General features: G+C 30.5%; 5 protein-coding genes, 2 long non-coding RNA genes and 6 other non-coding genes across 16 annotated transcripts; 9 read left to right on the top strand and 4 right to left on the bottom strand.

Annotated features, from left to right (window-relative positions):
• The first annotated feature begins 685 nt into the window (after nucleotides 1-685).
• Nucleotides 686-3466, top strand: AT4G13577 (uncharacterized protein). The gene is made up of 2 exons (NM_001340869.1): nucleotides 686-1142; nucleotides 2988-3466. Exons 1-2 carry the CDS (start codon nucleotides 963-965, stop codon nucleotides 3171-3173), a joined length of 366 nt encoding a protein of 121 aa, NP_001328169.1. The 5' UTR covers nucleotides 686-962; the 3' UTR covers nucleotides 3174-3466.
• Nucleotides 3467-5423: 1957 nt separating this feature from the next.
• AT4G13575 (uncharacterized protein) lies at nucleotides 5424-8936 on the top strand. Of its 2 annotated transcripts, none has more exons than NM_001340868.1 (6): nucleotides 5424-5626; nucleotides 5709-5782; nucleotides 5861-5896; nucleotides 5996-6116; nucleotides 6212-6438; nucleotides 6537-8936. In NM_001340868.1, exons 1-4 carry the CDS (start codon nucleotides 5578-5580, stop codon nucleotides 6092-6094), a joined length of 258 nt encoding a protein of 85 aa, NP_001328168.1. In that variant the 5' UTR covers nucleotides 5424-5577; the 3' UTR covers nucleotides 6095-6116; nucleotides 6212-6438; nucleotides 6537-8936. The 2 variants fall into 2 exon arrangements, with proteins under 2 accessions (NP_001328168.1, NP_001118976.1); NM_001125504.2 differs by having other exon boundaries at nucleotides 5458-5626; nucleotides 6212-6236; nucleotides 6537-6865.
• Nucleotides 8466-8615, top strand: MIR3932b. Its single transcript, NR_141967.1, has one exon. It is a non-coding gene; the product is annotated as a microRNA ath-MIR3932b precursor (primary transcript).
• An 18-nt stretch (nucleotides 8937-8954) lies between the features above and the next one.
• AT4G06120 lies at nucleotides 8955-9561 on the bottom strand. Its single transcript, NR_144078.1, has one exon. It is a non-coding gene; the product is annotated as an uncharacterized misc_RNA (transcript).
• A 551-nt stretch (nucleotides 9562-10112) lies between these two features.
• Nucleotides 10113-10323, top strand: AT4G06115. The gene has a single exon (NR_141966.1). It is a non-coding gene; the product is annotated as an other RNA (long non-coding RNA).
• A 113-nt stretch (nucleotides 10324-10436) lies between these two features.
• AT4G13572 (uncharacterized protein) lies at nucleotides 10437-11745 on the bottom strand (the record flags this gene model as incomplete). The annotated part of the gene is made up of 5 exons (NM_001160758.2): nucleotides 10437-10658; nucleotides 10752-10830; nucleotides 10991-11049; nucleotides 11136-11241; nucleotides 11547-11745. 5 exons carry the CDS (start codon nucleotides 11743-11745, stop codon nucleotides 10547-10549), a joined length of 555 nt encoding a protein of 184 aa, NP_001154230.1. The 3' UTR covers nucleotides 10437-10546.
• A 1457-nt stretch (nucleotides 11746-13202) lies between these two features.
• Nucleotides 13203-14669, bottom strand: HTA4 (histone H2A 4; the record flags this gene model as incomplete). 2 transcript variants are annotated; one of them, NM_001203788.1, is made up of 3 exons in its annotated part: nucleotides 13203-13787; nucleotides 14038-14121; nucleotides 14580-14669. In NM_001203788.1, the coding sequence occupies 3 exons, from the start codon at nucleotides 14601-14603 to the stop codon at nucleotides 13521-13523; spliced, it is 375 nt and encodes a 124-aa protein (NP_001190717.1). The 2 variants fall into 2 exon arrangements, with proteins under 2 accessions (NP_001190717.1, NP_193093.1); NM_117431.1 differs by lacking the exon at nucleotides 14038-14121 and having other exon boundaries at nucleotides 13521-13787.
• Nucleotides 13723-13934, top strand: MIR841a. Its single transcript, NR_142330.1, has one exon. It is a non-coding gene; the product is annotated as a microRNA ath-MIR841a precursor (primary transcript).
• A 589-nt stretch (nucleotides 14670-15258) lies between the features above and the next one.
• Nucleotides 15259-19627, top strand: UNE15 (Late embryogenesis abundant protein (LEA) family protein). 2 transcript variants are annotated; one of them, NM_001340867.1, is made up of 4 exons: nucleotides 15259-15704; nucleotides 17052-18921; nucleotides 19047-19247; nucleotides 19341-19627. In NM_001340867.1, the coding sequence occupies exons 2-4, from the start codon at nucleotides 18874-18876 to the stop codon at nucleotides 19419-19421; spliced, it is 330 nt and encodes a 109-aa protein (NP_001329208.1). In that variant the 5' UTR covers nucleotides 15259-15704; nucleotides 17052-18873; the 3' UTR covers nucleotides 19422-19627. The 2 variants fall into 2 exon arrangements, with proteins under 2 accessions (NP_001329208.1, NP_193092.1); NM_117430.3 differs by having other exon boundaries at nucleotides 15259-18921.
• MIR5996 lies at nucleotides 16296-16420 on the top strand. The gene has a single exon (NR_141965.1). It is a non-coding gene; the product is annotated as a microRNA ath-MIR5996 precursor (primary transcript).
• AT4G06105 lies at nucleotides 17044-17264 on the bottom strand. Its single transcript, NR_141964.1, has one exon. It is a non-coding gene; the product is annotated as an other RNA (long non-coding RNA).
• Nucleotides 19628-20424: 797 nt separating the features above from the next.
• MIR397b lies at nucleotides 20425-20533 on the top strand. Its single transcript, NR_142329.1, has one exon. It is a non-coding gene; the product is annotated as a microRNA ath-MIR397b precursor (primary transcript).
• A 90-nt stretch (nucleotides 20534-20623) lies between these two features.
• MIR857 lies at nucleotides 20624-21000 on the top strand. Its single transcript, NR_142328.1, has one exon. It is a non-coding gene; the product is annotated as a microRNA ath-MIR857 precursor (primary transcript).
• The last annotated feature ends 451 nt before the right edge of the window (nucleotides 21001-21451 follow it).

The raw sequence follows: 21451 nt of genomic DNA, 5'->3' as shown, positions 1-21451 counted from the left end.
AACACATTCTATAAAGGAGGAATTTAATGTAAGTGATACTAAAAGATGAGATTAATGGTAAGGAAAATGTCATGTAGCCACACTACATGAAAATCAGAGATGGTTGCTCCAAAAATGTCATGTAGCCACACTACATGAATGAACTCATTAGACAAACTTGGCATAAGTTTGCGAATAAGAGCGTCATATTGAGATAAAGGAAGACCAAGCTTAAACGGAGTCATAATGGCATCATATGTTTTAAGTTTTGAAGCTTCCGGCACTTTCATTTTCACTGTTTTCACCACTACAAAATTACTACTTTATTTCATAATTGAATCATTTTTCATAATAGAATTCATACATTTCAGGTAGTTTGTTATTGAAAAAAAATGTTTTGAAACTAAAATTATTAAATTTAAAAATCATTTATATTTTATAAACAAAACCATTCTGTGTGCAAGAAAAAAAAAAGACAAAATAAAATAAAATAAAATAATCAACTAATAATAATTAGATTAATATATAGCATTTGCTGAAATAAAGAGAATCTGGGATAAGATATATTGAGTAAATGATAAGGGTAAGAAATTTTGTTGTCCAAAGATGTTGTGACACCTGACAAGGCTGACACACTCTAAAAAAAATGATAATTAGGGTTTACGACACCTATACACACACACACATATATATATATAGCATAACATATCAAGTTCTATAGCCATCACATAGCCGCCTAAACTTCTCTGACCCAATGTTGAAGATCCATAAAGGAGAATCCGAAGGCGAGATGGTGGAATGAAGATCTCATTTTACTAGCACATGTTAGAGAAGAAGGAATCCAATTCAGGCAAGCCAGATTTAATTTTCTATCAAAGATCTGATATACTTGTCTTAAACCATTTAACTTTTATTGATTTAGTTGTTAGATCAAGCAAGAAAACAAAAACTAAAAGAATTCTGTAATGGATTAAACTGTTGATATGTGGGTAGCGAAATTAACGGTACAGATTCGATTTAATCGTTTGATTTTTTGTTTTATAAGGTTAGCTGAATCACGGGTTTTGTTTGAAACTAACCCGTTGAAGCCGCTTGGAGATCTGCTTGAACTTGAGGGACTTTTGACACCAAGGTTTTGTCATGCTCTTTCAATCAAAAACAATGTAAGTGGTTCAGTTTATTGTTGTCACTCAATCATTTAGATTTGTCTCGAAGATTTGATGAGAGCAATTCCTATGTATCTTTATTCATTAATAATGGGTTACTTTTCTTTTGTTTCTAACTGTTTTATTTGGAAAGGGACAAACATATAAACCGATCGTTAACGTTGTTAATTTGTTGCATGGGTTAAGTTATAATTCAATCCACACATATAGATACATAAGTCGAATCGCCTGAGTTCTTTTGTTCTGAAATCTTACGATACCATATGCGGTAATTTGTGTGTTTTGCGGTGAGGAAGATTATTGGGAACCAAGTATATAGAGTGAGTGAAGTCTCAAGTCACATGAACATCCTCGCTGATCATTGTCTATATCGAAACGTGAAACAATAAAAAAACAAAGTACTATTCCTTGACCACTAGTGATCAAGAAATACTACAATTGTTTTCTTCTTTCATTGTTGTTTGATTCGAAATTGACCACCTGATCAATGAAGATTAGTTTCGAGAAGTTCATGTGGTTCTTCACTCACTCTATTATTTTTCCGAAGTATCTTCATCACCAGAAAACATCATATATTACAATGTATGGCATCGTAAAATTTCAGATCAAGATAACTAAAACGATTCGACTTATTATATCTGTTGTAAGATATCATGTTCATATATAGTAATTCATTTCTGTTGTTTTATTTCTACTAGGTTAGTAGCGTGGGTTATTGTTTCAAAAATTGTTTAAGAAAAATTATGTTTAACTATTTTTATTGTTAATTTATGTTATTTTTGTGTATGTTATTATGTAGTTAATAAAGTTATATTTATTTTTTGTAATTATATTTGTATAGTTAGATTCATTTTTGATTCAAATATCAATTATATTTTTTTCATGTATAAATCTTCTTCTCTATATACCCAAGATTATAATCTTTTTTCACTATCATGAAATACTTAAATCAACAATATATGATACAATGGTATGCAATTATGTTTACTTATTTGGTTTGAAAGTTGCCTAAATTGATTCTAAGCAAAAAATTCAATCTATGTATTCTCTCCTAATCTAGTATTCCAATCATAGGCTCATAGCTAAATATTGAATTTACGTAATTTGAATAACAAATGTATAACTAACTACTCATTTGCTTTAAAAGTTTTCATATGAAAGAGAAAAAAAAGAAGCAAAAATTAAATAGTATTTTAAGTCAACACTTTTAGGTTTCTCTCTTTGCATTTGCATATAACTATATTGGAGAGAGTATCGTATATTGAATTTTTTAGTATATATAACATCTCAAAATACCATTACTTAAAAAAACATGTATGTCATTATTAATGTTACCCATTTATCATAAAGCACAAAAAAACCATATCATGTAGACCAAAAAATGTAATAATAAGAAACAATTAAGTTAATATTCTAAACTAAGAAAGTTAAGTAGCAAACAAATAAATTGCAATACCCGAAAATTTCTTGTCGTTATCAAGTAATACTATTAAAAATAGCAAAATAAGAAAAGTAAGATGAAAGTAGTGTTTAATACATTAACATGATTTTTTATATTTTTTCTTTTAGATGAAGATATTTAGTTAAGAGTGGGATTAATGGATGATTCAATGCAATGTAAAACTTTTATTTTTTTATCACTAAGTTTTATTATTTTTAATGATATTAATTTAGAATGACATGTAGCACTCATTGGTGTGATGATGTATCACTCATATGGAGAGAGTTGACCAACTTTCATATATATGATTTGTTGTAACTCCTTTTATTTTTGAACGCTTAATCCATAATTTAAATGCTTATCCATTGTATTTTATTGTGTTCATTTATTATATCAACTAGGGGTCTCTGAAACTGAAAAACGAAAGTTGTCATCCGTCCATCCCTAAGTTTAAAAGGTTAGCGGAAGAAGCTTGGTTGGAATTTGGCCTGAAAGTGAAGAGGTTGAGTCTTTCTAGCCCTATGAGTTTATCAAGCTCCAATGGGATTGGATTGGAGAAGCTGTGGAACTGTTTTAAGCGAGGTTAATCTGATCAAGGAGATAATACAATCGTCTGAAAAAACTATTTTTGGACTTGAAAGTAGCTAGGGTCTAGTCCGATCACTTCACTGTACTTGACATTAAGAGTGATACCAGTAGAAGTTACTTAGCTTTTATTCCCCCTGTTTTTGGATAAGAGGATACCTCTTAAACTTAAGAACGAAAGAGCTCAATTTCTAAAGGAAAGTAACCAATTTGTAATTGTAACTATGTGTTAATGATGGTCACTACTCTCTACATATATATAACATAACTCCATCGACTTGATGGAGGCAAGTATAAAAATCAAGCGCCATGGAACTTAAGTTAGTTCTTCTAGGACCACATAAATGCGTTGTTGGAGTAGCAAACAAAGAGAACAAATATGGACTAACAAAAACTCATTTTCTTGTTCTAATATGGACTCTACTATCTTTACAGTTGGATCATGCAATTTTCAAAAGATAAATTTTCTTTTGAAAAGAAAAATAAAACTTGTGTTTTAATAAATTTATTTTACAAATAAGATATAATATAGCTTTTAGATAGTTTTTAAATAATTTTAGTTTTCTTCAACTTTTGTGACTTTAGAAGGTGAGATTTTAGTTTATATAATCTCTCTCTCCATAAATTTTATCGCTGCAATAAAAGATTTTCTATATGGTAACTACTTGGGTGTAATCAATTAAAAATCGTAAGAAAAAGGCGATAAACTTTGACATATAGAAAAAGCCGCCAATCAATGAAGAAATAAAACGATACATATGAACCTTAAACCAAAGTGATATATATGTAAAAATTTCAATTTATAAAACGTTTTATAGACACATATTTTTATAATTTAAAACTGTGTTCTTACAATATATTTATCTTATATATTAATCTATAATATTCAGATCATTATTATAACAAATGCTAAAGTTATTTTTAAAATTTCGTCACTTACATTATAAACACACCTACCTATATTCATTCTTAAGATTTTCAATGTTTTCACCACTAAAACATTTACTACTCTATTTCACAATTGAATTCGTAGATTTTGTTTTTAACAATCAACTTCATTTATTAATCATAATCAATGTTGTCATTGTGAAAAACATCTGAAATACAATCAGGAACATAAGAATAATAAATGAAGTCGGAAGATCCAGCTCGATGGTTCTTTGCTAACTGAAGAACCTAATTTTTTGTCAAAATCATACTATAACCTAAATTTCACAAAAGTTTGAGGGTTTAGTCTATTTTTAGGTCAAAGCACTTCAAACTTCTATGCAGTTGCTCTAATGGTCTCATAGAGCCTCATATTTCGAATAAAGGGTACATGCTAATGCTTCTATAAGTTGTCGAAAAAGGGTAATTATTTATAAGCAAATCTTCTACCATTCTCTTATAAACTAGAGCTTATTTTGCACATAAGATATAAAATAGATTCTAGATAGAATTTTAATATTTACAGTTATGTTTTAACTTTTGTGGTTGTTAGAGGTGAGATCTTAACTTGTATACTATGTGATTGCGCAAAACAATTCATTATGTATACTGTGTGCCTGTTATGAGTCAAAAGATAGTAAGGAGAATGTGAAAGTTTCAACATATATAGAATAAGGCATCAATCAGGGAGAGGATAAAACGATACGTATTTTTTTTGGTGGGAAGGATAAAACGATACGTATGAACACTAAAAAAAGTGATGCATTTAATATTTCTAAGTCATATTCTTTTTTTTTTGCATATTTTTAATAATTTAAAGATTTTTCTTACAATATATATTCAAACCATTATTAATTTATTTTTTATAATCAAACCATTATTACATTAGACACCAAAATTATTTTTAAGCTTTCGGCTCATCGGCACTTACATTTTCACTTTTTCACCATTGAATCCTTTTCATATTAAAATTCACATATTTTCAAATAGTTTGTTTTTGAAAAAAATATTTTGACACTAAATTAATTAAGAAAAGGTATTAAAATTAGATTAGATTTATTTATTTTATAGACAAAGTACAAAACCAATCCTGTAAGCAAGAAAAAAAAAAAGACAAACAAAAATAAATAAAAATCAAAAGAAAAAATAACAATAATTAGATTAATATATAGCATTTGCTGAAATAAAGAGAGTTTGGGATAAGATACACTGAGTAAATGATAAGGCCATATAGGGTAAGAAATTTTGTTGTCCAAAGACGTTGTGACACCTGTCAGGATGATGACACACTCTAGAAAGAAAAAGATAATTAGGGTTTACGATTCCTTTTCTTCTGTATACATATATATAGCCAAACATATCAAACACTTCACACCTTTTTGATAGCCACCATGTAAAGAAAAACCCTAGCCGCGTAAAGAGGCAACGACTTCTCTGATCCATTGTTGAAGATCGAAGAAGCAGAATCCGAAGGCGAGAATGGTGGAAATGAAGATCTCATTTTACGAGAAGAAGGAATCAAATTCAGGTAAGACATATTTTATTTTCGTATCAAATATCAGATATATACTTGTCTTAAACTAATTAACTTCTATTGACTTATTTGTTAGATCGTAATAAACAAACAAAAAGTAAAAGAATTCTCCAATGGATTAAAATGTCGATATGGTTAGCGAAATTAAAGGTACAGATTCGTTTTAATCGCTTGATTTTGAGTCCTTTATATATATGTGGTTTGCTGAATCACGAGTTTTGTTTGAAGCTAACCCGTAAAAGCCGCTTGGATATCTGCTTGAACGTGAGGGCCTTTTTGACACACATGTAATTCATTTTTTTTTTACAGGTAAGATAATTCCTTGCTATAACTTTTTATTTTATTTTCTTACTGTTTTATCAGGAAACGGACAAACATATGTCGTTAATTTGTTGCATGGGTTTAGAATACAACGTGAGGTTAAGTCGGGTGAAGAGTATTGGCGTTAGAAAGAAAGCTTAATGCTCTTTCAATCTAAAACAAGGTAACTGGTTCAGTATATTGTTGTCTCTTTGATTTTGCTTTACATTTGAAGATACATGTGATGAGAGAAATTCATTTGAAGTCCTTTGATTACAGGGTGTTGAATCTTCTACTATACAAGGTACATTCACGTGTCTTGTTTTTCTTCTTAATGTTCAACTCATATTCAATCAACTTTTGATACATATAGATTGAACATGTATTTGTGTAGTTGTCTTAAACCATTCAACTTTTATTGATTTAGTTGTTAGACCAAGCAAGCAAACAAAAACTAAATGAATTCTCACATGGTTAGGGAAACAATACAGATTCCAATATAATCAGTTGGGTTTTATTCTTTGTCATATATATATATATATATATATATATATATATATATATATATATATTCTTAAAAGATTTGTTGTAAATTACTCTGTAGATCTGTGATGAAAGTGCACTACGAGCTGTCGGGAAAAAGTGACAGAAGTGATACACTTTCAACGGTACGTCTTCTTTTGTTTTGTTTTGTTTTTATAGATTTGAGACTTTTAGTTAGCATAACATCTGTCAAGTTGGTTAGAGAAAAATTGATTAGATAAAAGACTATTTTTGATTTGATTTGTTTTGTTTTTCTTTAATATATGAGACTTATTATTGATTAGATAAAAATTCATGTCTTTCAAATGTTAAATTCATTAGTGATTCACATATGGGAGAACAATCTCAACGTAGCTTTATTAATCAATATATAAAAAGTCAATACATATCTATGCATAAACGGGATTTTTATACAAAATCCAAAAACATTAAAAATATCTTAAAACAATGAATGGAATTTATTCCATGAGCAATGAATGAAGATGGTCCATTGGTTGTGCATACATGGTTTAGTTTTTCATGGAGCCACTTGGATTGTATGTCACTATGTATAGCACTCCACCTCTAGACGCAAATGATCTTCATAGCTTTCTCTACGTTTCAGATAGTGTTATGTACTTTTTTTTTACCTTTACAAGCTTCTGAGCTAAGAGAGGACTACAACAAAGTACATATACTATTCTGTATTTCTTTACGATAATCAATTGCTTCTTCCAACACTTAAGTAAGGGAAAATATAAAAACTAAAAGTCTATTCAGAGTTGCATTAAATGTAGAACCTAATTGGAAAAAGATAGACTCTTTTATTTTACTCAGATTGATGTTGTTTTTGCCACAAGAGAAGCAATGGAAGTATCCACCAATATAAACTTGGCTTATCATCCTTGCGACCTGATTTATCACTATTGAAAGCACAATCTAGATGGAACGACAAGCCAATCATCCTTTTTCTTCATACATGAATTGTATGTGACTCTTGTGGCTTGTAATTTCATCTCAATTGTGCTTTGAATAATAATAAGTAAGTCCTTAAAGGGGATAAGCCAACTTGTGATGTTGAATGGATGCTTCTACCATGTCTCGTGTGGCGAAAGCGAGAACTAGCTTAATTAAAACAGTAAATAAATCTACTTAAGTTGAATTTCTATATTTTATAATACATTGGGTATTTTTTTTCTTTATTCTTCTCTGATGTTGGAAAAAGCAATTGATGATAGTAAATGTAGGCCACTGAGTTCATATATTATGTTAAGACTAGCCTAGTAATGCATTTCTAATTATAATTAGTTTTTGGTTGTAGTTGAAATGATTATCGGTTGTAGGTCATTCTGTTCATGTACTAGTGGTCACTGAAAAACTAAAATAGTCATCCGACTATGTCCCTAAAGTTTTTTGCTAAAATTTCTGGTTTTATAATTTTTAGATGAACGTTAGAAAAAGAGATAAAGTTGCCTTGTATCGACATGAAATATCCAATGTGAACAAACTCGATACAAGAACTAGAGTAACTATCAGGAAAGCGTGTCTTGAAACCTCATTAAGAGCGAGAAAGCGGGTCTCGACACCACAGTTGGAGTGAATTTTAAAACCTTGATAGACGCCTACGGGCGGATCAAGTGTTACGGATTCCATGGTTTGATTGTTATGAACAAAGTCTCTGCTAGAGTCCCTAAAGTCCGGAATTCCGCATTGTATGTACTATTTATTTAGCTTACATTGCACTTTAGAAGGTTAGCTAAAGAAGCTTGGTTGGGAAATTTGGCCTGAAAATGAAGAGATTAAGTCTTTCTAGCTAAGCCCAAAGCCATGAGTTTTTCAAGCTCAGCTAGGATACTAGAAGCGGGAAAGATGTTGCAAGTGACATTCATCAGATCATGGAGATGACGTAGTCGTCTAAAAAGACTACACCATCTCATGACATTCATTAGATCATTTGGTTTATCCTACCACAACATCACCTGATCAAGATTTGGCATTGCTTTAATTAGGAAGTGTTTGACGTGCTCGATCTGCTCCTTTATGTCTTCATTGTCATCACAAATTTCTTCAAACTTAAATATCTTAAGGACCTTCACCGGACTTGATAATAGAGATTAACGAACTTTGTGATGACAACGAAGACACAGCTGATCAAATCAAGTAGGTCAACCACTTTCTGAAGACAATGCCGAATCTTGAACAATTGATGTTGTGCTACGATACACCAAATCATTTGATGATACCATTAGAAATTACATTTATTCACCCACGATTCTGTATTTGGAAAAGATGAGACAATTAAATATGCAAAATTAGGTTTTGAATCTTAAAGTCATTCTTAAACTCATGAAAGGCCTCCTTTAGTCTAGATGACAAAATTGTTTTTGGAAGAAACAAACGGTTTTGCAAAACTTGAAACATGGAAAATTAAACACTAATTTAGTAAAGTTTATTATTTTAGTGTTCAGAAGAAAATCTAAAATTTTAAAATTATATGTTTAGTGTCTTTATATGTTTAGTGACACTAAACATATAATTTTAAAAAATTGGATTTCCTTCTGAAAACTAAAATTAAAACCTTTACTAAAATATGTTCTATTTTACATATAAGATATAATATAGCTTCTAGCTAGATAGATTTTTAATTTTTAAGTTATTTTAAACTTTTGTGACTTTACAGGGTGATATTTTAACTTTTTATTTTGTTTTAGCATCTTCTTTTCCATTGATATTATGAACCAGAGTTGTCCAGCTGTAAGGCTGAGGAAATTACAATCGGAACGTAAGAGTAAAATTTAAATTGTTCATTCTGGAGTAAGCGACCCTTGGCAAGAATATCCGTCGGTTTGTTCTGTTTTCGATTGACCCATGTGAATCTGCACTCCTGAAATCGTTTCTTCGAAGCTTGAACATCCCTAATCCAATTGAAAATATCAAAACGGGATTTTCTCTTATTTTAGTTTTACAATTATATTTTAAAATTTTTTAATATTGTTTGACTACTAAAAAACCTACACGTGTATAATTGGTGTTGAGATTGTCCCTCATCAGGGTTTTTGGAGCCCTTCTCTCCTCAGTCCCTTCCTTTCTATTTTTTTTTTTTTTTTGATTTATTGAAATAGCATCTTATAAGGGACTAGCGTTGCTTATGGTCTAATCTATCAAAAATAGTCAGATGAAAATGATAAATAATTTCGATACAGAAAACAGCGTAAATCACTGATAAGATAAATTGATAAGTATGAACCATAAACCAAAGTACAAACAATTTATAAACACATATACAAACATGTGTTCTTACAATATTGTTATCTACATCTTATATAATGTATCAAAACCATTATTATGTCAAATGCCAAAATTATTTTAAAACTTTTCTCACTTATTTATTAATGAATTCAAACAGTTTAGTATTTATAAACACACCTACCTATTATCACTCTTAAAATTTTCACTGTTTTCACTGCTTTTTTTTAACATTTGACTTTATTAATATGGTGTCGTTAGTTTAAATAGTCACAATGTAAGGCATTCGTGATGATAGAAGGAACACAAAAGTGAGACTGATTGACTTAGTCTATCTTGATCTTTCAATATCTTGCATCTTCCAATAACTTGGCTCCAAAGTTAATCGTTTTGTGATTGAGTATATCCACCAATGCTCCCCAACAGTCATCTTCAAAATTAAAGCAACCTTCTTGTATCCTCTACTCCAACAATGTTTCATTCCCATGACCAAAACTCTTACGTGAAAAAATACGGGTGGAGATTAATATAGTAATTAACATTAATGTTAGATGTGCTTGATTCGTGAAGGATAATAAATTAAAATTTTATCTAAAACTTTTAACCATAGTGGGACGTTGGATCATATAATTTTTAAAAGATAGATTTTATGTTGACATTAAAATTAACACACCTACCTATTATATATCACTCTTAACATTTTCATTCTTTTCACCACTAGTTTTTTTTTTGTTTTAACATCTGACGTTATTAATAGTGGTGTCAAGAGTTTCAATAGTCACAATATAAGGCATTCGTGATAATAGAAGGAACATAAAAGTGAGACTGAAAACTAGACAGTCACCTTCAAAAAATAACCTTCGTGTATCCTTTAGTCCAACAGTGTTGCATTACCATGATCAAAGCGCTTGTAGTTAGCTTTCGAGAGCATTCATAGTTACTCTGCATGTGCTTTGACCTGATACAAGATAAGTAACCAAATAATATTTGATAACTCAACCTGATTTGACTGTAATCTTCCATTGACAAAGGATCAATCATATATAGTTACACTTTGTCTAATTCTTTGGCCGTCATCTCCAAAACGTATGGCTTATTTCGTTGCTTCTTTGATGATTTTGTTGCTTCTTCTGTAAACTTCCATTGTTTCATATCATTCTTGGCCAGAAAAATAACATTTACGCAGAGAGACTCTTTCGTTGAAACATTACCAAATTCCTACTCTTCCACAATCTCCAAAGGATCCACATGGCTAATTATTGGAAATGTGGCTGAGCTTGATTGCTAAACTTTCTTTGACATCTTCCTCTGCAAGCACTATCAAATTTTTGTTTCGTTCCAGCTGTTTCCTGTGGCTTTCACACAGTCTTAGACCATATAATTTCCATCAGTTTGATTACGAGGCCGTGGCAGTCTTGGTGGATGTGAAGGCAACCAGGGATCGGACCAAGCGTTGATCATCGAGTCGTCTCCATAGCAAATCATAGACCTTGTCTTTGCAAATCTCGACTTTGCAACAACGATCTCCAAGCGTATGAAGTCTTAGCATTTAACAGACAATCTGGATTCTGTAAAATTCACCACTGCAAAATTTATTACTCTATTTCACAACAGAATTTTTTTTTGGTATCACAGTTCATTCATACATTTTCGAATAGTTTGTTATACATAGAAAGAAATCTTTTAAAATTAGAATAGTCCTATTATTCAAATTAATTTTTATGGAAAGAAATCTTTACATTTGTTGTCCAAACAAACCTTGTGATAAGATTTTAGATTATTTGTTGTCCAAACACGTTGTGACACATGCCCCCTCTGACAAAAAAGATAATTAGGGTTTACAAACCTTTTGTTTCTTCTGTATAGATATATATATCGTAGCATAGCAAGACAAGAACACAGCCGCCCAAAGAACCAAAAACTTCTCTGATCCATGGTTGAAGATGAAGCAGAATCCAAAGGCGAGAAGATATAGCTCTCGGTGTAATCGGCAGTGTGTCAACGTTAGATTTGCTTTTGTAGCAGTACGGGAAGAAGGAATCCATTTCAGGCAAGCAATATAAAATATTCGATCAAATTTCAGATATACTTGTCTTAAACTATTTAACTTTTATTGATTTAGGATTAAGACCAAGCAAGCAAAGAAAAACTGAAAGAATTCTCCAATGGATTACACTGTCGATATGGTTAGCGAAAACGATACAGATTTAGATCTAATCAGTTGGTTTTTATTCTCTTTTTCTATGTGTTTTTGATTCTTAATAGATATTTTGTTAATTACTGCGTAGATCTGTGATGAAAGTAGACAGAATATACGTGCTTTGTCGGAAAAAGTGACAGAAATGATGCACGGATGCTTTGTGTCAACGGTACGGTACGTCTTGTCTTCTTTTGTTTTTGTTTTTTAGTTTTTATTTGAGACTTTTAATTAGCATAATATCCGTCAAATTAGTTAGATAGAAATTTGATAAGAGATTTTTTTTTTTTTTTTTTTTTTATCTTTTGTGGATATGAGACTTCTATTGATTAGATAGAAATTTATGTCTTTCAAATGTTATTTTCATTTCTAACAGTGATTCAAATATGAGAACAATCTCAACTTTATTATATATTTGAGTTTGAACGCGCGCGCCCAAATGATTTTCTTTTCAGTTTGTGTAAAAAGTATGAGTTGATTTTATATATAAAAGGTTTTGTAGTTTAAATTAAAAAAAAAAAACTTAACCAACATATAGTTAGTTTAATGTTGTAACTCTCATCTCAATTAGTCTACTCTATCTATCTATTATGTCTTTTAAAAAAAATCTTTACTAAACGTCTATACTATGTAAGGAAAACATTGAAATCATTAGCTTATCTTAAATGTCTTACTAAAAAATGACGACTAAATTTTTAATCCCCCATTCATTTTGATACTATTTTCACAATTACATATATATTTTATAATTAAATATTGTAATTTACATGGATATGTATTCAATATTATTTTTTGTTTTTCTTAAGAAAATAAAAGGATAAGCCTATTTAAGTTTCACAACTGAAAAATATTAAAACACGCATTAAAATCTAATTGATTAATTGAAATTTTGAAATATGTCTCGCTTCGTGAAATACAGTTGTGTAATATGTCAAGCTGAAATATATCGAATTAAAATATACACCCAAAAAAAAACATTTTTGAATAGGTTCCTAATTTTTTTTTAAACCCATTTTATTAATAATGTGATTTATGTATATATTTTTTGAAAGGATTAGAAAATTTTCTATTTTTTATTTTAAATATATTAACAAAATTAAATTTGATACATGTCGATATCTCCTCAAAGTACTTGACTTGTGTCTTAATCAGTTGAGTTAGTAACTTGAAAATCCTACTTTATATAATACGATGTCTTAACTCATCAATCAAAACTTCATACAACTTTAGGCCTATACGCCATATATATAACAATGAAACTTCAATTAAACCACCGAGTTACTACAATTTGACATATTAGTAAGCATTGATGACAATATTTTAGTCAGTCATGAATATGAAGATGGTCCACTGCTTGTGCATGCATGGTTGAGTGTTTTAAGGAGCCACATGGAATGCATATCACTGTGAATTGTTTAGCACCAAAACTCTAGGAGCAAAGAACTTCTCCTATCGTTTACGAGATGAGACGTAAAATTATGATGTCTCAAGACTTAACACTTAAACTACTTCTCCGATCCAAAACTAGAGTAACTGAAACACCATAAGCTACTTAACTAGCATATCACATCATATTAGTTAACTTAAGAAACAAATCACTCCTTGGTTGTTTTGTTGATGAGACTAGTGGATGTGAGGGATCACACTTCCTCCAATAATTGTTCCTTTGATGAGTGTGTCAAGCTCTTCATCTCCTCTGATCGCCAACTGCAAATGCCTTGGAGTTATCCTCTTCACTTTTAAATCTTTGCTAGTGTTTTCGGCCAACTGAAGAACCTCTGTAGTTAGGTATTCAAGGATTGAAGTCATGTAGACAACATCAGTCGCACCAACACTACTATGTGCAGAAACTCTGTTCTTAAGTTGCTTGTGAATACGAGCCACTTGAAACTGAAAGAAACAAAGAAACAATATCAGTATAAAATTTTATCAAATTATACTACAAAAAATGAAATTTCTTTGTTTATTTCAATTTCTAGTGGGTCGTATTCACATGCAACTCAAGACTAGAGTATCTACAACATGGTCGACTTGGTGCTATTGTTGTTGACTACATGGCTTCAATCCTAGAGTGCCTAACTTCATAGGTTATTGAGTTACCGAAAAACACAATCAATGATAAGAAAATAAAGAGGATTACTCTAATGCATTTATAGTTGGTGATCGCAGGAGATAGGGATCTTGATCCATTTATCAAAGTAACAATTGGTGGATAAGGAGTAGTCTCTCACATCCACATGTCTCTCATCAACAAAACCACGAAGAAGTGATTTGTTTATTTAGTCAAATTATATGATGATGTTATTTTCTAGTTAAGTAGCTTATTGTGTTTGTGTTTTTTTTTGTCTTATACAAAATCCAAAAACCCTAAAAATATCCTAAAACAGAATTACTCCATAAAAAAGGAATGTAGTTTCGGTATGTGCTACTGGAACTTCAACTAAACCAGCGACCCATTACAATACAAGGTCATTATTGACACTCATGTTCCATGTATTGTTATTTGGTGACACATGAGTGTTTAAGCATTAGTTAAGATATTTTAGTCATTCCTAAATATGAAGATTGTCCATTAGTTATGCACATCCATAGTTTATTGTTTCAAGGAGCCACATAGATTGTAAAGTCATTGTGAACTGTTAGCACTCTACTTCTATGAGCAAAAGACTTCTCCTATCATACCATCTCTCCCTCCACCATAATCATCCGAACATTTTCAAAAGCACTTATCTTCGTCGACACATCTTTTAGTATATTCGTGTTGCACACCATGAAACATAAAATGAGACCGTTTCAAAATTTATTACTGTGTAAAATCATGTCAGTTGTTAATATCAAGAATGTGTATGTTACTTCATAGAAGAAGGTTTCTAGATTTGGAAAATTCTTGAGTAGATTTGGCAGTGATTCCCTCTCTATACATGGCAAAATAGTTAACTGAATCAGGTTGTTGAATACCTGTATTGTTTAACTTCAGTCATTAAGTTCGTGAAACAAAAACCAAGTTAACTATATCATCACTAACTAATTGTCAATTGTAAACTTTAACAAAAAAGATGGGACTGACCTATAGAGTGTCATAAGACAAGTAAAAGATCTTAACATTGCATATTCTCATGAGAAAGGTTTTCAAACTATTCATGTCTTTGGGTTCCAAAATAAGTTCTTCTTCACATGTTACATGTATGAACATATCAAGTGTCATTTGAAGTCCGAGACTAGCTTCAACAAGCAAATCAAAACTTCGCTTGTTGATACTTATCAGTCTTAATATCAAAGTATTTTAGGTTGACCATATTTGAATTATCAAATGACAGTGACACATTCTCATGAGATAATCCAAATATGGTATACATATAGAATATTTTGATAATATGGGTGATGAGTATCAACAAACAAGTTTTGATTCGCTTGTTGAATTTAGTCTCGAACTTTGATCGACACATGATCATATTATACATATAACATGTTAAGAAGAACTTACTTTAAAACTCAAAGACAAAAATATTTTGAAAAACCTTCTCATGGGAATATGGAATGTTAATATCCTCTCTTTGTCTTGTGACAATCTTAAGGTCGGTCCCATCTTTTTTGACAAAAGTTAACAATTGAAAATTAGTTAGTTATGATATAGCTAACTCGGTTTTAACTTCAGGCGCTTAATGACTGTAGTGAAACAATATTTGTATTCAACTACCTGATGCTGTTAACTATTGTATCGTGTGTAGAGTGGAAATCTACCATATCTACTCAAGAATTATCCAATCTAGAAACTCTCGTCTTTAAAGTAGCATACACATTATTCACATTAACAATTAATATGCTTTTACACATAAATAAATTTTCAAATATTCTCTTTTTATGAATACCGGTTTGTATCAGGTTGTTGAATACTGGTATTGTTTCACTTCAGTCATTAAGTACGTGAAACAAAAACCAAGTTAAACTATGTCATCACTAACTAATTGTCAATTGTAAACTTTAACAAAAAAGATGGGACTGACCTTAAGAGTGTCACAAGACAAGTAAAGGATCTTAACATTGCATATTCTCATGAGAAAGGTTTTCAAACTATTCTTGTCTTTGGGTTCCAAAATAAGTTCTTCTTCACATGTTACATGTATGAACATATCAAGTGTCATTGAAGTCCGAGACTAGCTTCAACAAACGAATCAAAACTCGCTTGTTGATACTTATCAGTCTTAATATCAAAGTATTCTAGGTTGACCATATTTGAAATATCAAATGACAGTGACACATTCTCATTAGCCAACATCCTTAAACACATAAAAAGTTTCAGAACAAAAAAACTTCAGTTTCTTGAGGGTTGGAATAGACATGGTCACACGAAACAAGGTTGAGGTTCCAAATAGTTCAAGTTCCCCTTCAAATTAATTAGTACTAATTTTTCGAGCACATGACATCCAGATAGAAGCTTTGTTAAACGTCATCAAAGTCAAGATTTGGTATAAACGTTTAACAAACTTCTATTTGGATGTCATGTGCTCGAAGAGTTAGAACTATTTAATTTGAAGCAGAACTAGTACTTATTTGGAACTTCAACCTTATTCAGTGACCGTGTTTATTTCAATCCTCAAGAGGCTAAAGTTTTTTCGTTTTAAAACTTTTTTTATAAGGTTCAAGATGTTAATGAGGCTAATGAGAATGTGTCACTGTCGATAATCCAAATATGGTATACATAGAATATTTTGATAATATGGGTGATGAGTATCAACAAGCAAGTTTTGATTCGTTTGTTGAATTTAGTCTCGAACTTTAAACGACACATGATCATATTATACATATAACATGTTAAGAAGAACTTACTTTAAAACTCAAAGACAAAAATATTTTGAAAAACTTTCTCATGGGAATATGGAATGTTAATATCCTCTACTTCTCTTGTGACAATTTTAAGGTCAGTCCCATCTTTTTTGACAAAAGTTAACAATTGAAAATTAGTTAGTTATGATATATATAGCTAACTCGGTTTTAATTTCAAGTGCTTAATGACAGTAGTGAAACAATATATGTATTCAACTACCTGATACTGTTAATTATTGTATCATGTGTAGAGTAGAAATCTACCATATCTACTCAACAATTATCCAATCTAGAAACTCTCGTCTTTAAAGTAGCATACACATTATTCACATTAACAATTGATTTGCTTTTACACATAAATAAATTTTGAAATAGTCTCTTTTTATCTGCATAACGAATATACGTACTAAACAATGTGCAACGAGGATGGGTGTTTATGCAAACGTTGGAGGGGGGGGGGAAGGAAATACTCTTTGGTGATCTTATGACGACGAAGACATAGAGAAGCAGGTGAAACACTTCCTAAAGACAATGTCGAATCTTGAACAAAGGATATTGTGCTACGATACACCAACTGATAAGATGTTACCACTAGAAGTTACTTTTATTCGCTTATGAATTTTAAATTCATTCTTAAACTCATGAAAAGCCTTTTTTAGTCTGGATGACACAAGTGTTTTTAGGAGAAACAAACGTTTTGTACAACTTCAAATGTGAAAAATGAAACAAATGTGGAAAATCATCTCATTTTCAGATTAAATGATAAAAGCTTTCATGTCTGTGAAGTCAAGTAATCATGTTGTGAATGTAAATTAGTGTTACAGATCACTACATATATAAAACATAAAGCTCTAACGTGTAAACTCTAGTATGAACTTGTTAAATATTGGGTAAAATGGGGAAAATCAATTTTTTTCAAAATGTGTGTGGAAGTGGTGTAACAAAGGTCATATTAATTAATTGTTGCGATATAAGATGAAAGGTCTCTTTGTTTTAAAATTTGAGTATCTATTGGATGTAATTTTACAAAGTCAATTTATATTTTTCTATTTAGAAATGACAACAGATTAAGTGGGAGACCTTTGAAGAAATGAAAGAAGTTGAAAAGTTTGAAAGTAGTGAAACTTAGTTTTAGTAAAATAAATACCAAAGTGGAAGAGTTACATTTTAAAACTTAAAAGAAGTTCAAACCTATATTCTAAAGTAAAAAAAATATATAAATAAAATACTTTGTTATATGTTTTTTTTCTAAGCGTGGCCGAAACTCTCCTAAACAAGGTTCGAAACTTGCTATCCACGACACACAATCTTTTTCAAATGACACTATATTACAGCAGTGACTATATTTCAACATTATATTTTATTTTCGTGTTGCTATTTTTTGGTAATGCTATATTTATTACTCAACAAAGATAATATCTACAAAAGCTCTTTGAACTGAAAAGCGAAGAATAACCTTAAGTGTGCTCGAACCAAAACTGAAGAATATCTTGTAGCCAAACTCATCTTGGAATAAAATAGGGTAAACTCATGTTTGTGATATAATAAACGTTTAGTCATCCATTTACTTTAGAATAAAAAATCAATGTTGAGTTGGCTTGTATCATAACTACGAAATCAAAAGGTTGAAGTTTGGTCATTAATTCCATCCTACCAATTATCCTTTTTTCTTTAATTTCTTTATTAGTCGATCTATACAAAAAAATTACTGACTATAAAAGTGACTTTGAAGTTTTAAATTGTGATTATTGCCGATAAAAATTAGCTTCTTATAAATTTACTGATTCGCTATCAACTCAATGAGATAACCAGGATCCGTAAAAACAATGGTTTTGCTTTCTAAGTTTTCATTGTTCCAAGTTTGGTTTCTATTTTGGGGAGAATAAAAACTATTATTTGTAGTATTTTTAATGTTTAAAGAAAAAGTAAAAGAAGAGAAAGAGTCAAAGAATATGTTAGGAACCACAAATGGTCACCCACAATTCTCTCAACATCACAAAAATTAAAATAGGTCTTATTCACTAATCACTCTAAATTCAAAATGCAATACTATAAATACACTTCGTATCAAACCAATTCAATCAATCAAAGCTAAAAGAACTTATTCTCTCACAAACTTCAAATCCTCATCATCCTTTTTGAATCATCAATCATGTCGCAACAACAATTCAACGCCGGACAGAACAGAGGCCAAGCTCAAGTCCGTTCTCCTATCTCAATCTTTCATACATTATAGTTATCAACTTCAAACCGTATTTTCAAATAAATGTTTTACCAAATCCTAAGTTTGTTGATGTTTATATATGGTTTTGATGGATATTGTAGGAGAAAGCTGAGCAATGGACCGAGTCTGCGAAGCAAACCGCACAGTCCGCATGTGACAAAACTGCTGATTTGACACAATCAGCACGTGACAAGGCTGCAGATTTGACACAATCAGCTCGTGACAAAACCGCTGATGGATCTCATTCCGCTAACAAATCTGCACAACATAACCAGGAACAAGCCGCTGGTTTATTCGGCCAGGTATTGTATATACTTATATGTGTAACTACCAAAACTAGAGGATAAAATTTGCTAATAAAACTGATATATGAGTCCTTAAATCTATATATGTAGACCGGTGAATCAGTGAAGAACATGGCTCAGGGTGCTCTTGACGGTGTGAAGAACAGTCTTGGCATGAACGAGAAGAAATGAGAATTTATACTTCTCAACTATTTTATTTAAAATATTTATGAATAATTTCTTGTTTTGGAAGTTTTGGGTTTCTCCAAATTATGTTTGTAATAAGATTATTTGTTTTGAAAGGTTTTGTGATCATGTAATCCGAAATCTGAGATGTAATAAGATGTTGTAACATCACAGCCTTTGTCTATTTTAAAGGAATGAACCAAATTAGCAAACACTCTTATCATTAGAACAAACCGTGTAATCCTAGTCCGAGCCATGTACGAATATCGTAGCCGATAATATATAGTTCATTAAATTAGTAAAATAATTATATATGATTAATAAGCTTATTGGTAAACTTGCATTATTATCATGATGTTGGTCTATATTGTTTAAAGTTTAAACCGAGCAAGTGTTATAAGCATTGTAAAAATGAATTTAATAGATTTTTAGTGAATAAAGCATTAGACTTGGTGGTTTCCAAATCAACGAAAAGTTTGTGTACTTACATACCCAAATATGAAAGGAAATGGTGTTCATGAGCCTAAGATTTATTTTCTTCGAATTAAACAAAGTAATAAGGCCTAGTTAATAATAATGAAAGCAAATTATAATTTATGATTGGTCTTGAAAAAGCAAAATGGAGAGTTTAACAACAAACGACGTCTTTGAAGTGAAGATAATCTCATGTAGTACACAAAGTTTGTGTTTCGTTGCAGTACATAAAGAACACGATCTTTTTAGTAGATACGAAAACATGCATTATTTAATCAAGAAAAAAAAATGAAAATGTTTTTGTATTCCAATCACATGAAAACTAAAGGCAACTATAATTAAAAAAAATCCTCAAAAAGAATCTACAGCCCCCAAAAAATAAGATTTAGTACAATTCCTTAATCGTACACAGTAGTACAAGCAAGCATTGTACTGCTTTCAAACCAAAGACACGACCAAATGTCTTATAAATGATATTTGTGTTTATCTCCATGGTAATAGAAATGAGCAAGGAGATATTTTTTTCCCCTGGGTTTGAATGAACATCATTGAGTGCATCGTTGATGTAATTTTACTTATTTTATTCCATTGTTGAATTAATTAAAGAAGTATATATCAGCGTTGCATTCAATTATGTTTTTCTAATTTTCAGGAAATACAAAAAAAATGAAAAAAAAAAATCACTTAAAAGACCTTGAGAGTTCTTTTGACTCCAACATTTAGTTTCTATTATTTTCGACTCCTACAACAAACTTTCACCATACAAAATAATGAAGAAAACACCCAAAAAGGTTTGAATGTGTGAGGTTAGTCTCATTTTTAAAATAGTGACTTGTTTTTTTTAAAATGTTTTTTAAGAATGTTTTTTCAGCTTTTTATTTTATTTTAAACCTAAAGGTAGCGTGACTATTGTGGAGAAATAAAGAAACATAAGAAAAAATATTTTTGGTTTATAGTAAGATGTTGTTTTAAAATATATATTTAAAAACAATGTCACTATTTTAAACGGAATATAGACATTTTCTATTAATGAGATTAACGTCGAGCATTTGAATTTCTAGATTTTTTTCTAAGTTATTTTGTATGTTGAAGGTGTATTGTAGGAATCGGAAACATCAATTTTCAAGATTTTTATAAGACTTTAATCTTTATCAGTTTCAGAATATACAGTGTGGGTAAGTTTCTATCAAAATGATTCGATGTATCTGGAGTGGTCTAATTCGTGAAAGTTTATGTATTTTATTTTTAGGAGATCTAAAATTTTATATCAGAAAAAGCAGAAAACATAGATAAATGTGTGCTCGTTTGCTCGAGTTCGTAGATACGGGGACTTGCAACAAGCACAAATCATTTTGTTGTAGAAACAAATCATGAGCAATGTGCAATGAGCTTCTTAAACTATGAGATTTCTTTAAAATTGAATTTGTCCATTTATATGTTTTTAAATATTATATGTTTAGTTTTTAAAATTAATATATCAAATTTTTCTAACAAGAACAATACTTAGAGAGGAAGTCATCGCAGCTTTTTTTCCCGGTAACAACGACTTCTTCAGCATTTGT

This window comes from Arabidopsis thaliana, chromosome 4, assembly GCF_000001735.4.
Source record: "Arabidopsis thaliana chromosome 4, partial sequence".
NCBI lineage: Eukaryota > Viridiplantae > Streptophyta > Magnoliopsida > Brassicales > Brassicaceae > Arabidopsis > Arabidopsis thaliana.
This window is presented reverse-complemented; position numbering and strand designations above follow the sequence as displayed.

Coding starts and splice junctions, on each gene's coding strand:
- AT4G13575 (NM_001340868.1), top strand. CDS start 5,578: ATGGTGGAAATGAAGATCTCATTTTACGAGAAGAAGGAATCAAATTCA. Junction 5,783..5,860: donor TATGGTTAGCGAAATTAAAG/GTACAGATTCGT, acceptor TTTTGTTTGAAG/CTAACCCGTAAAAGCCGCTT. Junction 5,897..5,995: donor GCTTGGATATCTGCTTGAAC/GTGAGGGCCTTT, acceptor CTGTTTTATCAG/GAAACGGACAAACATATGTC.
- UNE15 (NM_001340867.1), top strand. CDS start 18,874: ATGTCGCAACAACAATTCAACGCCGGACAGAACAGAGGCCAAGCTCAA. Junction 18,922..19,046: donor AGAACAGAGGCCAAGCTCAA/GTCCGTTCTCCT, acceptor TGGATATTGTAG/GAGAAAGCTGAGCAATGGAC. Junction 19,248..19,340: donor CCGCTGGTTTATTCGGCCAG/GTATTGTATATA, acceptor CTATATATGTAG/ACCGGTGAATCAGTGAAGAA.
- AT4G13577 (NM_001340869.1), top strand. CDS start 963: ATGTGGGTAGCGAAATTAACGGTACAGATTCGATTTAATCGTTTGATT. Junction 1,143..2,987: donor CTCTTTCAATCAAAAACAAT/GTAAGTGGTTCA, acceptor TATATCAACTAG/GGGTCTCTGAAACTGAAAAA.